This window comes from Morchella sextelata (assembly GCF_020137385.1).
Source record: "Morchella sextelata strain SCLS chromosome Unknown scls_2, whole genome shotgun sequence".
NCBI lineage: Eukaryota > Fungi > Ascomycota > Pezizomycetes > Pezizales > Morchellaceae > Morchella > Morchella sextelata.
Genome location: NW_025408617.1, coordinates 2,275,918 through 2,290,652, shown reverse-complemented (window position 1 = coordinate 2,290,652; position 14,735 = coordinate 2,275,918). Strand labels below are relative to the sequence as shown.

At 51.9% G+C, this 14,735-nt stretch overlaps 7 protein-coding genes across 7 annotated transcripts; 3 read left to right on the top strand and 4 right to left on the bottom strand.

Moving 5' to 3' along the window:
* Positions 1-40: 40 nt before the first annotated feature.
* Positions 41-361, bottom strand: H6S33_005867 (uncharacterized protein; the record flags this gene model as incomplete). The annotated part of the gene is made up of 1 exon (XM_044837260.1): positions 41-361. One exon carries the CDS (start codon positions 359-361, stop codon positions 41-43), a length of 321 nt encoding a protein of 106 aa, XP_044699176.1.
* A 255-nt stretch (positions 362-616) lies between these two features.
* Positions 617-1,779, top strand: H6S33_005866 (uncharacterized protein; the record flags this gene model as incomplete). The annotated part of the gene is made up of 4 exons (XM_044837259.1): positions 617-669; positions 745-1,480; positions 1,531-1,579; positions 1,670-1,779. The coding sequence occupies 4 exons, from the start codon at positions 617-619 to the stop codon at positions 1,777-1,779; spliced, it is 948 nt and encodes a 315-aa protein (XP_044699175.1).
* A 686-nt stretch (positions 1,780-2,465) lies between these two features.
* H6S33_005865 (uncharacterized protein) lies at positions 2,466-3,038 on the bottom strand (the record flags this gene model as incomplete). Its single annotated transcript, XM_044837257.1, has 3 exons — positions 2,466-2,571; positions 2,633-2,959; positions 3,034-3,038. 3 exons carry the CDS (start codon positions 3,036-3,038, stop codon positions 2,466-2,468), a joined length of 438 nt encoding a protein of 145 aa, XP_044699174.1.
* A 234-nt stretch (positions 3,039-3,272) lies between these two features.
* On the top strand, positions 3,273-4,495 carry H6S33_005864 (uncharacterized protein; the record flags this gene model as incomplete). The annotated part of the gene is made up of 2 exons (XM_044837256.1): positions 3,273-3,750; positions 3,828-4,495. 2 exons carry the CDS (start codon positions 3,273-3,275, stop codon positions 4,493-4,495), a joined length of 1,146 nt encoding a protein of 381 aa, XP_044699173.1.
* A 3,955-nt stretch (positions 4,496-8,450) lies between these two features.
* Positions 8,451-10,390, bottom strand: H6S33_005863 (uncharacterized protein; the record flags this gene model as incomplete). Its single annotated transcript, XM_044837255.1, has 6 exons — positions 8,451-8,699; positions 8,757-9,228; positions 9,298-9,561; positions 9,613-9,946; positions 9,997-10,232; positions 10,296-10,390. The coding sequence occupies 6 exons, from the start codon at positions 10,388-10,390 to the stop codon at positions 8,451-8,453; spliced, it is 1,650 nt and encodes a 549-aa protein (XP_044699172.1).
* Positions 10,391-11,001: 611 nt separating this feature from the next.
* Positions 11,002-13,068, bottom strand: H6S33_005862 (uncharacterized protein; the record flags this gene model as incomplete). The annotated part of the gene is made up of 5 exons (XM_044837254.1): positions 11,002-11,017; positions 11,078-11,368; positions 11,424-11,784; positions 11,847-12,257; positions 12,804-13,068. 5 exons carry the CDS (start codon positions 13,066-13,068, stop codon positions 11,002-11,004), a joined length of 1,344 nt encoding a protein of 447 aa, XP_044699171.1.
* Positions 13,069-13,684: 616 nt separating this feature from the next.
* Positions 13,685-14,329, top strand: H6S33_005861 (uncharacterized protein; the record flags this gene model as incomplete). Its single annotated transcript, XM_044837253.1, has 1 exon — positions 13,685-14,329. One exon carries the CDS (start codon positions 13,685-13,687, stop codon positions 14,327-14,329), a length of 645 nt encoding a protein of 214 aa, XP_044699170.1.
* Positions 14,330-14,735: the final 406 nt, after the last annotated feature.

The window sequence follows — 14,735 nt, the reverse complement described above, 5'->3', positions numbered from 1 at the left end:
CCCCCCCCCCAAACCCAAAGAACAAAAACAAAGAACCAACTCACACCAACCCCGGCGCCTCCTTCCCCAGCAGCGGCCTCACGGCCTCAGGCGTGCCATCCGATATCGCAAAGCCCGTGCCCCCGGTCGTAACCACCAGATTGAGCTTCTCGACATCCGCCCAGCGCACCACCGCGTCCTGGATGGCCTGCGTGTCGTCGGGGACGATGAGCGTCTCGGCCACCTCCCAGGCGAGGGCGGGGGTGGTGCTGGCGGCGAAGAGGTCGCGCAGCAGCTGGCCCGAGGCGTCGGTGCTGGGGTCGCGCGAGGCGGTGGTGGAGACGATTAGGAGGGCGACTTTGAGCGTGGTGGTGGACGCCATTGTGGGTGTTTGTGGGGTGGGAATGGGGGTGTTTTGGTGTGGGATTGGGGGTGTTTTGGTGTTGGTATTGGTGGTGAGTGGGTGGTGAGTGAGTGGGGGCGGGGATGCTCGGGTGGGGGGTTGATCATTGCTTATCGATAAGACGTCACTGCTGGCTGATAAAGTGGGTTGATTGATGATTGACAGCAACACCCAACCTTTTATATCCACCACCAAAACCTCACTATTTACAACAAATAAGGCACCAAAACCACAATGCCGTCCACAAAACGCTACTCAAACCTCGATCTCGTCAACACCGTCGACAGGTACCGCCCCTCCCCCAAATCTCTCCCCCACCCCCCTCTCAATTATATATACTGACCCCCCCCCCCCCCCCACAGCTTCCCCTCCCCCACCGTGCACCCCGCCCTCCACGCCGAGCGCCTCTCCACCCTCACCCTCTTCACCCACGCCACGCACCCGCTCGGCTACCTCCTCCCCCCCGTCGTCAGCGCCCTCGCCAACACCGCCCTCTCGGGCCCCCACTGGACCATCACCGGCGCCACCGTCACCCTGCACGGGTCCACCCCCGCCGAGCGCTCGTCAAACATGCTCAAGACCCTCACCTCCTGGCGGTCCGCCAACACCTTCGCCGTCCTGCGCGGCTGGCGCAACGAGGACTACGCCGTCTACTCGCCGCCCGGAACCCTCTACCTGGCCATGGAGCGCAGCGCCTGCGCGCTCTTCGGCGTCGTCACGTACGGTGTGCACATGACCGCCTTCGCCCCGTCGCCGCTGCGCATCTGGGTGCCGACCAGGAACCCGGCGAAGCCGACGTATGGCGGCATGCTGGACAACACGGTGGCCGGCGGGATCGCGGCGGGGATGGGCGTGCTGGAGACGCTGGTGAAGGAGAGCGGCGAGGAGGCGAGCTTTGGGCGGGAGCTGGTGGAGGGGTGTGCGAGGAGTGTGGGGTGCGTGTCGTATTTTTATGAGCGGCACAAGAGTGCGGGCGGCGAGGAGGGCTTGTTGCAGCCGGAGGTGCAGTTTGTGTGGGATATGGAGGTGGGGGAGGGGGTGGTGCCGAGGCCGGGGGATGATGAGGTGGTGGGGTTTCGGCTGTTGGGGGTGGAGGAGGTGAGTTTTGCCCCTTTGGGGGTGGGGGGGATGGTGCTGACGGTGGACAGGTGAAGGAGGAGCTGGCCAAGGGGAGCTTTAAGCCGAATTGTGCGATTGGTGCGTAGGACTCTTTCCTCCTCTCTGATGAGGGTTTGTTAGATTTCAATTGGGGTGGAGCTACTGCTAATGTGTGTGTGGTTTGTGTAGTCCTGCTCGACTTCTTCATCCGCCACGGCATCATCACGCCCGAGAACGAGCCGCACTATATCGAGATCTGCTCGCGCATCCACAGGCGGTTCGAGTTCCCGACTTGGTAGGTCTGGGGTATGTGTTGTGTCGACAGCTGGGTTCTTGGTTGGGGGGGGGGGGGGGGTTCTTAAGTTGGCTTTTCTCATCGTTGAGGGTATCGTTATTGTTGTGTGCAAACCTTTGTGTTTGGTAGGAATACACTCACGCCAATGAATTGTTGCAATTGACCATCACGCTGGATGATCATCACCAAGATTAGTAGATACATGTAGTATTAGAAGAGGGAGTGCAAGTACGAAAGGAGGCCCTGAAGCAGCAGGATTGTATTAGTACTGCGCTCTGGCTCCGTTGGGAATGCTAGCCTGCATGTACGTTTGCTACTAATTGCCGTGCTGCACTAGCCCCCTTTCGTTATTACTTGGAGCCAATGATCAATTGGATCCTATATTACTACTACAACGAGCCCCTTTCGCTATTGCAGTTTACTTGGTTAGAGTCAATGACCACCGGGCCGTATAACGTCCATTGTAGCTACATCACCACTACTACGTCCCGAATCATAAACGCATCTCTGTCCATACATAGCAGTCACCATATACCAAAGAAAGCACGCAGTAAAACAGAACGCCATTTTTATTCCCCCTTTGAATTGCGTATAGCGGGATCTGGTAACTATCTAACAATTTTTCCTAAAAGATTAAACCGGCACCACCGCTCCTCCACAGTACCCACCCACCACCCACTTATCACTCCTCTATTTCTTGATGAGGAGGTAGATATACTCATGCCTCAGCGAGCTCAACCTCTTATGCGGGCCCTCAATATGCAGCAACAGCCCCCCAAACGACGCATACACCTTTCTACTCCTCGTCAGCTCCCATCCCTCCCACGCCCCCCCGCCCCCCCCCAGGAACAACTTACATAAACTCGCCATTCCCCTCCTCAAAGCGGTACACCTTCCCATACATGACATAATCATACGTATCGGCCAGCGTCAGCTCGCCCGAGCGCGTCTCGCGCCACCCCGTCTTGCTGTTGGCGCTGTCGTCCTTCGAGCCGTCGAGCGAGAGCGTGGACGCGATCGACAGCTGGATGGTCTCGCCGGCCGCGAGCGGGTACAGCTCGCTGTGGATGTCGAGCGTGAACTTGAGGTCCTCGCGCTCGCCGAAGACGCGCGCGACGCGGTCGTACTTCTTCTGGTCGATGGCCGTGATGGTGAAGGTGGAGTCGAGGAGGAGCGAGTCGGCGCTGCGAGGGGGGGGGGGGGGGGGGTTAGTGGTGGGTGTGCTGGGGGAAGGGGAGGGGGGGTGGGGGTGGCTTACGACATGGTGGGTGGATTGTGGGTCGGGAGTGGATGTTTGGTAGGGTTGTGGGATGTAGAGAGAGTGAGTGAGAGTTGGAGTTGAAGTGAGTTGAGCGAGGCAGCTGCTAACCACAACCAGCTACTCCCAGCACCCCCCACCACAGAGCCGCACAACTCTCTCAAAAGCCCCACCAACACCAACATCAACATCAACACCAACCACCGACTATCCCACCAAGCAATCATCACCCCCCAACCATGAGTTTCCGCAAACGCAACATCGTCATCAACCGCGGCCCCTCCCCACACACGCCCACGCCCACGCCCACGCCCCCCGCCGCCACCGCCCCCAAGCCGCCCACCCCGGGCATCCGCCCCTCGCCCATCAACGGCCAGCCCACGACCTCCACGGGCACGCCCTCGCTCGACGCGCTGCTCGCCGGCCACGCCGGCCTGCCGCTGGGATGCTCCGTGCTCATTGAGGAGCCGGGCACGACGGACTTTGGCGGCGCGCTGCTGCGGTACTATGCGGCGGAGGGGATTGTGCAGGGCCATGCGGTCACGGTGGTGGGTGCGCCGGAGGCGTGGGTGAGGGATCTGCCGGCGGTGACGGGCGCGGAGGAGGTGGGGGATGAGACGGGAAGTGGGGGTGCGGAGAAGGGGAGTGGGAAGATGAAGATTGCGTGGAGGTATGAGAGGCTGGGGGGGTTTGGGAGTGGGATTGGGGGCAGTCGGGGTATGGTGTCACTGGGATATCAGTTGTGTTTGGTTTCTACAGCTATAGCTATATATACTAACTACCTAACTAATTAGCACCACCACCCCCCGCCGGCAGCAGCACCACAACCCCCGCCGACACCACCGCCCCCGCCACCCCCTTCTGCCACACCTACGACCTCACCAAGCGCCTCACCCTCCCGCCCACCTCCAAACTCGCCTTCATCCCCCCACCACCCCCCACCAGCGCCACCCCCTTCGCCCACATCCTCACGCAGCTCACCACCGCCATCACCACCCACTCCCCACACCCCCACCGCATCCTCCTCCCCTCCCTCCTCTCCCCACTCCTCTACCCCCCCTCCGCCGCCACCCCCTCCCACCTCCTCCCCTTCCTGCACGCCCTGCGCGCGCTCCTGCGCTCCCACCCGGCCCTCACACTCATGGCCAGCCTGCCGCTCGAGCTGTACCCGCGCGCCAGCGGGCTCGTGCGCTGGGCCGAGGTGCTGGCCGACTGCGTTGTTGAGCTGACGCCGTTCGGGCACTCTGCGAAGGAGGAGGGGTCGCCGCAGGGCTTGGTGAGGGTGTGGAAGGTGCCGGTTGTGGGGGAGAAGGGCGGGGGCGTGGGGGGCGCGGTGGGCAGGGGTGAGGATCTGGCGTTTGTGGTGACCAGGAGGAGGTTTGAGATTGGGCCGTATTCGCTGCCGCCGATGGAGGAGGAGGAGGGGGGGAAGGGGGCGAAGAAGGTGGATGTGGACTTTTAGAGGGAGGTGGGTGGGGGGGGTGTGGATATTTAATTAAAAGCGTTTTCTTCTTGTTGTTGATTGGGCTCGTGTGTTGTCGTATATAGTAAAATGTGTGCTCTTTGCGTGTATTTAATGCTTGTTAATTCTTTACTTTGTGCCGGTGGTCGCTCTTATTTTATGGCCTTGAATTCGTTGCTGCGGCAAGCAACACCTGTACCGAGTGATAGCCCATGACCCAGATCAACCACCGCAGCATCGATTATCCGCCCGCCTCGCCTTGACGGTCCAAGCAGCCACAAAGAAACTCTCCAGCCAGAGTCCACCTCCACCTACACGCCTCGTGCCAGCCCATGCCCTATCTTCTCTCTCCCTTGTACATGTGATGTGACCCCCTATCAGTTCCTGAGCCTAAGCTGCTTCGATCCGACCGACATCCACACCCAACCCACTGGCCGGGGAGGAGGGGCACAATAAGCTCAAGAAAAATTAATGGCAAAACAAAAAGTACTTGCTGATCAGGAGTATACTTCTTCACGGCAATTCATCTCCGATTTATCATACACAGCAGGTGCTCCCATCCCCGGAATCGACGAGGAGAGCTAGAGGGTCCCAATATAAGCCCCGGGAAAAAAAATGAGCCAATAAATTTTTACAAAAAGGTCCTCGGCGTACATATATCATGCATGGCCTGCCCCATGCACCTCCTCCCCCCCCCCCCCCCCCCGCGCGGCGCGTAGAGGAATTGTGATTAGCTCTCTCCCTCTCTCTCGTCACCCCCCATTTGACGGCCTCCACTCGCATGGATGTCTCCTACTCCGCTTCTCCTGTTCGTTTTTTTTAATTCTCCCGCAGGTGAGTTTCCTCCCCCGGCCCCACCCTTCATCTTTTTTTTTTTTCTTTCAGTGCAAGAAAGAATTAATGCGTTACAAAAAACATACACAGCAAAGTTCCAGTACTCCTCCGTATAAGTCGACAAAGCCGCCCCGTCGAGGCTGGCCGCCGCGGTCACATACTGTACTATCTTCGGCCACAGCCAATCCACAACAAAGGGAGCGGAAAACGAACCCCCCAGACCCCCCCGGGTATTCAAGAGCCATGCCCACCCCACTCCCACCTCGATAACCCCCCCCCCCCATCTCCAGACCGCCAACCAAACCGACGCTCATAGCAAACAACCCAGCTCCGGAATACAGAACAAATAAGGGCAGGCAATAACACAGGGCAACACTTCCTTCCCACCGGGCCCTCCCGCTCCCAGGTATGTTCTTACCAACTTGGATAACTAGCTGTAAATACCCATCATACGCAAGTAACCCTCCCCCCCCCCCCAAATCTTAAGAACCTTTCGCTCTTGACAGTCATGCTGCCGTAGAAACAGCCGATCCCACTCCCAGCTTCCCCCCGGGGCCCTACAGCTTACGATATGTGCCCGTTCCCGCATCCCGACCAGCGAGCGAGCGAGTGATATCCGGTGACCAAGCCCGCGGCCTACCTACAACCGCGCGCGTACCGCCTCTCTAGCTTTTCGCCCAACCATCGGCGTGACACTAACCGCAGCTTCTTATTCTACCCCCCCTTGGAGAAAAAGAAAAAATCACACCGACGAACGTAAATGAACGGCCGCCAATTATCTCTCCAGGAAAAGGTTGGGGGGGGGGGGGGGGGGGGGCGAACAGCTTGCTCCACGATCAGCCTATATACTTCTGAGAAAGCGCACCGGCCCCAATATAGTTGGTCAGTATAGTACAGTATACGTCCAGTCAGTCAGAAATCACCTTGTAGTCACATACCAGCTCCGCACAGCACGGGCGTTTAGACGCCCCCCCCCCCCCCAACCCCTTCTCTATAGGATACCACATGTAGACCCAGCGGCAAATCGCCAGGTCTACAAGTGCACATAGATGTGGGGATGGGTGTTCTCATGATATGTTTTTCGATAACAAGAACAACCCCAGCTACTTAGTAGTTACATAGTACAACTATTCTTATGAGGCATTAGTAGCCAGTTATCAACCACAGCAGTCGACTATATGCATACATGTAACCAGGGGATGCGGACAGACGTTTTACAAAAAAAGGCCACAATGCGGGACCCAGCTACGGTATCCCACATGACCAGCTCCACTGCATTGATGTGAATCGGGCGCAGGACCTCCTAAAGGTCTACATGGTGGCTCCGCTAGGCTGACTACAGTACCCCTCGACCATTTAAACCATGAGTGTACTGGTGCCTGTCTGAGCGCCCTCTTAATCCTTTTTTGCTAGCATTAGCACGTATAGCCCGACTGGAGGTTCCGGCCATCGAGAGGGCTCGACAAAACAGAGACGGGCGTATAAACAGCTTAACTCATCAACCATAAACGCAGTAGGAAGGTTGTAAACGAGCGTAACCGATGACATCTCTTCCTATCGAAGATTCCTTAGGCTGGTCTAGATAACGATAGACCTAGCTGCATCACCAGATATCACTCGCGACAACTCTCGAGTGCCGGTAACCTTGACGAACCCCTCCACTACTACTATGTAACTGTATCTGCTATACTATAAAAAGAATATTGTCTGAAAAGGTTTCGTTAAATCTTAATCCTACATCCGGCCCTGACCATGGGGGAGGGGGGGGGAGACCAAATAATGAGCGAGAAGCCAAGATAGTTCAAGCTGCAATCATATTATGGCCAGCCCAGAGATCCGCTCGATATCACACCTAGCCCACGAGGCTGGAGGAGGGCCACCAAGCTCCAGAAAATGGCAATGAGTTTGAAAATAAATTTGCGAAAAGGTCTTGCTGAAAGTGTATGCTTTTCGGGGGAGTTAGTGCCATTTATTACACATACACTCCAGTATAGATCTATAGACTCCCGCCCCCGGGATTGAACCCATAACAATCTATCATGACCATGTACCACGCCTAGTATATATTAAGCATATCTTAAGTTGACGGGCGGTATACTCTCCATCTGCAATACTCTTCCCAATCCATGATACATTCCACGGCTCTAATTATTTTTCCCGGCTCAGACACAACTGAAGTTACCTCCTCTCCTGCCCACAACAACTAGAACCACACAGCCCGATCCCGCCCCATTCTCTGGGAAACAAGGGGGCGGAGGGTCGTCATCTCTCGGCGATCCATCTTGAGCGATTTTTTCACAATTTGAGACACACGCATAGATGGTCTCCAACTCCACCTTCAACTCGGATGGCTAGCACAGCCTGTCACAGGAACGGTATCACCGGAGCTCGAGTGGAAAGGTGCTATGAGCGGAGGACGCCCTCTAATACACTTCAGAGACACCAAGGAGCTCCAACAACTCCACCTAAGTGATGGATAACCCCTCTGCTTGTAAATATGCTGACTTCCCGGCGGCTGATGGATACTAAGAACTCTGGACCGCTCTTCAATATTCCTGCGGCCGAATAATAGGCTAGAGCAGCGGAAGAGTACTTTATTGTGTGATTAGGAGGGTTTACTTGAGCCTCCAACGCGCACACAACTTCCGATAATGGGGGGCTTACAATAAAGGTCGTTTTTCAATTCGGCGAATGGCGTATTATGTGTCTACATGTACGTTCTAGTCACTTCTGCTATTGATTCAAGACTTGTATGCAGAGAAGTTGTGGTGGATTCAGGCCACCAATCTAAAGACTTGACGAGAGTGTTTCCCAATTGATCAGTCCACAGGAGTTCCCGCATTCAGTAGCTTATGCCTTATCACACTTGGGGAATACCAGTCACTGCTAGATTTTAAGCCAAGTTTTTTTCTTCCCTATATTCCATACAGGCGATAGTTCTTCGCATTGAACAAGATATTGGGCCCCATCTAAACGAATTTATTGCAGCTAATTTTATTTTTTGATCTCCGAGGCGTGGAAGATACTCAGCAAACAGAACTCAGCAAATCACTTACCAGATTTACCCAGAGAAACAGCACCCCCAACATTAATGCCTCTTCGATACTATGACAAGAAATATCTACTCAAACCTCTCATAGACAGCCTTCTCGGCCCAGCTGTCATCCCCATTGAGTGACAGCTGCGATAGCTTCCAGATTTCATCAATCAACGCAGGTATGAAGGTTCCTGGGCCTTTTGTATTAACATTAGTGGCTGCCTGATCACTGGCAATAGTGAACAAGAGAAGACCGGAAAGAATAGCAACGAATGGGTCGTTCGCCTCAACGGCGAGACAGGCGGCCAAAATAGGACCCAAAGCGTCATTTCCCTGTCAGAACTGTCAATAAATCCATAATTAAAACCATGGGATTTTCATAAAACTTACGACTGTATTCAAGAGATGTGAACCATTTTTGATGTGAATAGTACGAATGCCATCTGAAAGGACATACACACGCCCTGTAGAAAGTACAGCACAATTCTCCCGTAATGCGAGTACCTTGCATTCCTTCGAAACAATGCCGACCAAGTTTTCTTGTTCGATATTTCCAGTCTTCTGAACATTGTTTTTGCACATGTCCGAGAGATGAAGGATCTCTTCGACAGTTCCCTTAATCAGAGCAAAGTTGCCAGCTGCCAGTAAGCTCTCTGCAGCTGCGCTTCTGTGGACATTGATACTATCGATTTTGGGCTCAAGAATAACGGGGAAAGCTTTAAGGTTATAAAGTTTAAGTGCAACAATATAACCCACGGTTGAAGCTGTTCCCATGCTGATAAGACAGCTCTGAAGCTGTTGAAGGTTATCGCAACGATATTTCATTTCTTCAAATACGAGAGAGTACTCCGGGACCGATCCACTAGATTGCAGGAATAATTGATCAGTTTTTGAGAAAAACAGTCCAACATGCTATAGTGATTAAACTCACATTACAGCGCTTACTCCCTTAGTTATATCTTTGCTCTCTTCAGGGACGATGCACCTGAATGAAGGGCGATGCTTGGAGATACTTGCAATGACAGAAGACACCTTAGCAGTAGGTAGTTTCTTTGTGTCCAGGAATACAGAGTCTCCAGAACCAACAGTAGCACCAATAGCGCAGCTAGCCAAGTCCTCTTCAAGGCTCTTCTGCATGGCGTTGATAAGATTTTTGGTTTCCAAGATTCTAGCTACCATTGTCACATGGCCCAAACTTTCTCGCCGTCAGCGCCATAACTGTAAAAACCAAATCTGAATTACTCACTCAGGGTCATATCCCAACACAATACCATCGGCCTGTTTGAGCGGCACTCTTGACTGGCTTATGACCCGCCGAACGTTTTCCGGTGTAATCCCTCCTGCGAGCAAAAACTGTATTTGCGGATCGAGGCCTACAGTATGACTCAATATATCCCTGGCCCCAGCAGCCCCCAGCGGGCTCACTTGAAGAGACTCCACTGCAAGTAGAGGCTCATATACAGGCCCAATGACTTGGTACGCCGTTTGAACTTTCGACGCAAGATGGGCTTGACGTTTATTGGTAATCGACACACCGATCAATTTTTCAGGCCCCATGATCTTCCTGGTACTCATGTAGTCTGATATTCTACTCAGCGTGACTTCGTTGCAGACGCAGCGGATAACTTACCAAGGCATCCTTTTCCCACTTCCACCCCATCAACTCCTGATGCCATCGCAATGTCAACACGATCATGGATGATCAATGGGATATTATACTTCTTTGTAACCTCATGAATTCCTTTGGCAAGCTTTGTGTAATCGCTCGTGTCGATGGCGGAATCTCCACGCAATTTGATTGCAGTTGCTCCGGCATCAATCAAGTCTTTGACTTTCTGCACATCGACAACTAATCCCTGATGTGGTCTGTTCATCCTCAGTCAACCAGCCAATCAATGTTTTAATGGAAAGGATGGTGAGAATACATACGGTCCTACATTACGACCTTTGAAGGGTGGTGGAAGCTCCTCAGACACCTTCAACATGTTGGGGTTGATGACAACATAGAGCAAAAAGTCCGTCATTATGGATGTTCGAAGGGATAGCTAGTTAAAAGCACTTGTGGGAAACGGATGATGTAGCGGGTCTTTAGCAGAGTTTTTAGGTGCAGAGGGATGGAACAAAGTATGGGGTGGGTAACTGACTAGCTCCATAACCCATCACCAGATATCATTCGTCACTTTTCGAAGACTTGGCACTAGCACCCATAGAAAGAAATGTGGAGATTCGTTGCGTCGCATAGACCTTATCATATTTCGTAGCAAGAAGACAAAAACATAACTATTGAAGATAACCCCCGGGAGGAGAGTAGAAAAAGACAAAAAGAGCACAACAGAAAACGAAAAAAAAAAAAAAAATAAGAAGCGCCACCCTTTCCCCCAGAACCATGAAAAAAGAAGTTATTCATCAAGCAAGAACCCCTCTTGCTCCCAACCAGAATCTCTTCTTTCCCAGGCTGATAATAGTTTGAAAAGAGTTTTACTTCGCAGGTTTTGAATTTTTTTTCCCCCGAGGATATCCATATTTCATTACCCAACGAATATCATCGCTTCCCCGATAAACTTTTAAACCCCTCCCAGGTTCCAAAAGGCTTACTCGAACACATGCAAAATCGTATAAAAATCGATCTCACCATTTAAGTGTTCATGTAACTATGGTATAATATAATCAGCGCAAGAATTTAAGAAATTCTTCCTCGAAGGAGTACTTACGAGCTGGCATCAATTCCGCCCTCTGGGAATGGGTCCAAGCTGACTTCGAACCTTTCCATAATTTTGTCAAGGACCTCGGCGTCTTCCTTTGAGCTCACAAAGGAGATACTCAAACCCTTGGTTCCGAAACGACCGGCACGACCAACACGATGCAAGTAAGAGTCGGGGTCGGATGGAAGATCGTAGTTGATGGCAAGGTTGATACGTTCAATATCAATACCACGACCAAAGACATCTGTAGCGACGCAAATTCGCTTATTGAACTCTTTGAATTGCTTGTATCGTGCAATACTGAATAATCATATATTAGCATCGATCAATGCCAGCGAAACCAGGATATATATACCGATCTTCCTGGGCCATTCCACTGTGTACAGCAATGCTGGGAAAGTTGCACTCCGTCAATAGTCTGTTGAGCTCGTTTGCTCTGAGGGTACTCTTGACAAAGATGATAACTTGGTTAAACTCGAGCTGGTCCAATAATTCATTTAGCTTCCTATTCTTCTCCTTTTCATCAAGCTTCACGTAGTACTGCTGAAGACCGTGTAAGGTGAGTTTGGTCTCGTCGTCTACATAAATTTCGAGAGGAGACTGCATAAACTTCTTGCAAATCGGGCGGATTTCCTGTGAAAGAGTGGCAGAAAACATCATAACTTGCTTCTGCTGAGGGGTTGCACGGAAGATTTCCTGCACATCGCGGCGCATGTCTTGATCAAGTCAGCTAGTGTAAATGAATGGAAGATTAAGGGCGTATCTAAATCAAACATACCAATCTGCTCCAACATTTTGTCGCACTCATCCAACACAAATACCTTGACGCTTCCTAGCCTCAGGTGCTTGTCACGAACCAACGCGTTCAACCGACCGGGGGTCGCGACAATGATGTGGGGGTGCTGGTCCTTGTTCTTCAATACCTCCACGTCCTTTTGCATTGGGGTACCACCATAGAAGACTGCAGTGCGGACATCAGGCATGTATTTGCTGAAACGCGCGTACTCGTTCTTGATCTGGTAGGCTAATTCACGGGTGTGGCACATGACCAGGACTGAGACCTCGCCGGGGACAGGGTCGACTTGTTGAAGAGTCGTGAGGACGAAGACCGCAGTCTTACCAAGACCGGATTTGGCCTGGCAAAGAACGTCTGTTCCGAGAATCGATTGAGGAATGCAGACTTGCTGGACTGTAGGAAGGAACCGAATGTTTATGTTAACTCGCGCATTCTCGACCGATTTTTGTAAACAATGATGATTGGGATCAAGCAAAGTCGCGCATGTGTGCGTATGGGTAGCCACGTCTGTCTATCAATCTATCTTGTCCGTCTCCGCGTCTCGCTCATATACCGGCCTTCTGCGGATTGAAAAATTTCCCCCTCTTTCATGTTCTCTCCATGCTTCCCACCCTCGATCGTCGCGATACACCAAGCAGAGTCAAATTGAAAAGGCAATGATGACGTGACGATGTCGTTGGGCTTCCTTCCAGGAGAAACATACTTTTTTTTTTTTTTTTTGCAATACTTGCAACCAGAAGCCATACATCGAGAAAACGAGTTTCTTTGATGTTTTGCCTTGAACTCCAGCGCCTGAGTGGCCTAAGCGAGACGGAAGAACGACCACGGAGATGATAGATGACGAGACCACCCAAGACGACGATAAGACGCGTAGATTGAGGACAGAGATGACAAGAGAGGATATATTTCTTTTTCAATTAGGGAGGAGAAAGAACTGACCCTCGGACGGATGTTCGAAACCGCAGTCGACGATAGCTCTGAGTAGTTCGGGCTTGAGAAGGAAATCTCGGAAACCAGTCGAATGAATTCCGACATAAGAACCCTTCTTGTCGGCAGCAGTGGCTCCGGCTCCAGCGGCTGCGGAAGCAGTCGCATCTGATTTTTTAGCAGCAACATCACCACTGACGGCGGTCGTGGCTGCGTCGTCTTTAGTATCAAGACCCTCGTCGTCAGAGTAGTCGATAAGATCTTCCTCGCCAGACATGTTGATTGATCGAATTGATTAAGTCGGTTACAGAAAGTGTATACGGTTGGTTAAATCTGAGATGGATGAGATGTTGAATGAAGATGGGGGTGAAAGGTGTTGAGGTAGAAGAGAAGGAAGGAAGGGAGGAAGGGAAGGAGAGGGAGTGAGCGAGAAGAAGGCTCAGCTCAACAATGCAGAACAACGGAAAGACCGCTTTAGGAAAGAACAGATCAGCAACGAGTCTAGCGAGGGTTAACGGGACTTCAGTTGATGGGCTGTGAGACTACGTGTGAAGAGGAGAGCGAACGAGTGGAGGAAAAGAAGAAGAGAGGCAAAAGTAGGAATCTGACGCAGTCAATAAAACATCCTGTGCTGGCATCCCCTAACCCTGGTATGATTACTCAGCACAGAATCACCAGAGCCTCAACCAGACTTGAACTGTACGACGGAAAGCTTGATCCCGTACAGAGCAAGTTCTTTCCATGAGACCTTTTACTTAGTTATAGGCCAGTACATATTTTGGTAATTGTCGATGTACTCCTCTTGAACAAGGTCCCACCAAACCCTGGACTAAAGCTGGCAGATACTAGGTAGAGCTGTTACATGCAAACCTCAAACTTCAATACTCGACACAATGGCAAAAGCCAAAGCCCGACAGCCCAGCAAGCCGAACGCTCCGAATCCTCACATTTACGCTCGAATAAACTTCCTCTATCAGTCCGCACAACTTCTCTCCTATAGCCAGGTCTCTGATACTACTACTACTACTCCTCATCCTCCTCCTTCCAGTCCTGGCACTGGCCCTTCCAGCGCCAACACCTCTCTCTCTCGCTTCTACCTCTCAAATGCTCGCGCAGTCGCAAAAAAATCAGTACTGCGTATCTCACCAGCTGTTAAGCGCACTATCTGCAAGCGGTGCGATGCTCTTTTGATCCCTGGCGCCACAAGTACACATAGCATTGTGAACGACAGCCATAATGGACGCAAACCATGGGCAGACGTTCTTGTCGTCGAATGCAAGGGTTGTGGCGCAGTAAAGCGGTTCCCTGTTGGTATGGAAACCAAGAAGAAGAAGGACTGGAAACTGTGGAGTGAGAGGCCGGATATAGTTATTGGTGGAGAGGCCAAGAACAATCGTGGGGATCAAGAGCAGCAGCAGATGGAGATAGATACAACGGAAGGCCTTGTTCCTCACAAGGCTGAGGAACCGGATTCAAAGGATACTGTCGATGTAACAGAAGATGTAGCAAGGATACATGATCATGGCACCGCTGCATAATTGTAATTTTCAAGAACTACATGTACCTACCAAGAACTTGAATACTTACATGTACTCTACTAAAGTCAAGTAGGTACATGTAGGTAATCTAAGCACATGTATGCTAGTATTATTAGCATCGTAGTACTCTCTCTGCTCCTAGATATCGATACGCGTGTTGTTTAGAAGACTTGACACGGCCATGCCCTATCCAGCTAGCCATGTAGCTACTCGTAAAGTAAGGGAACTCCAATTCGCGTCGGAATCACCTACCACTCCCAGTGCGGCAACAAGGCCGCGTTGTACGTACTGACTGAGGAAATGCCACGACACATGCTCCTTCTCCTCCTCCCCTGTTTCAAGACTTCTGCCCTGTGTATTTAATACATGTATTATGCGCGGGATTTGAGCTGACCTGCAAGCCCAT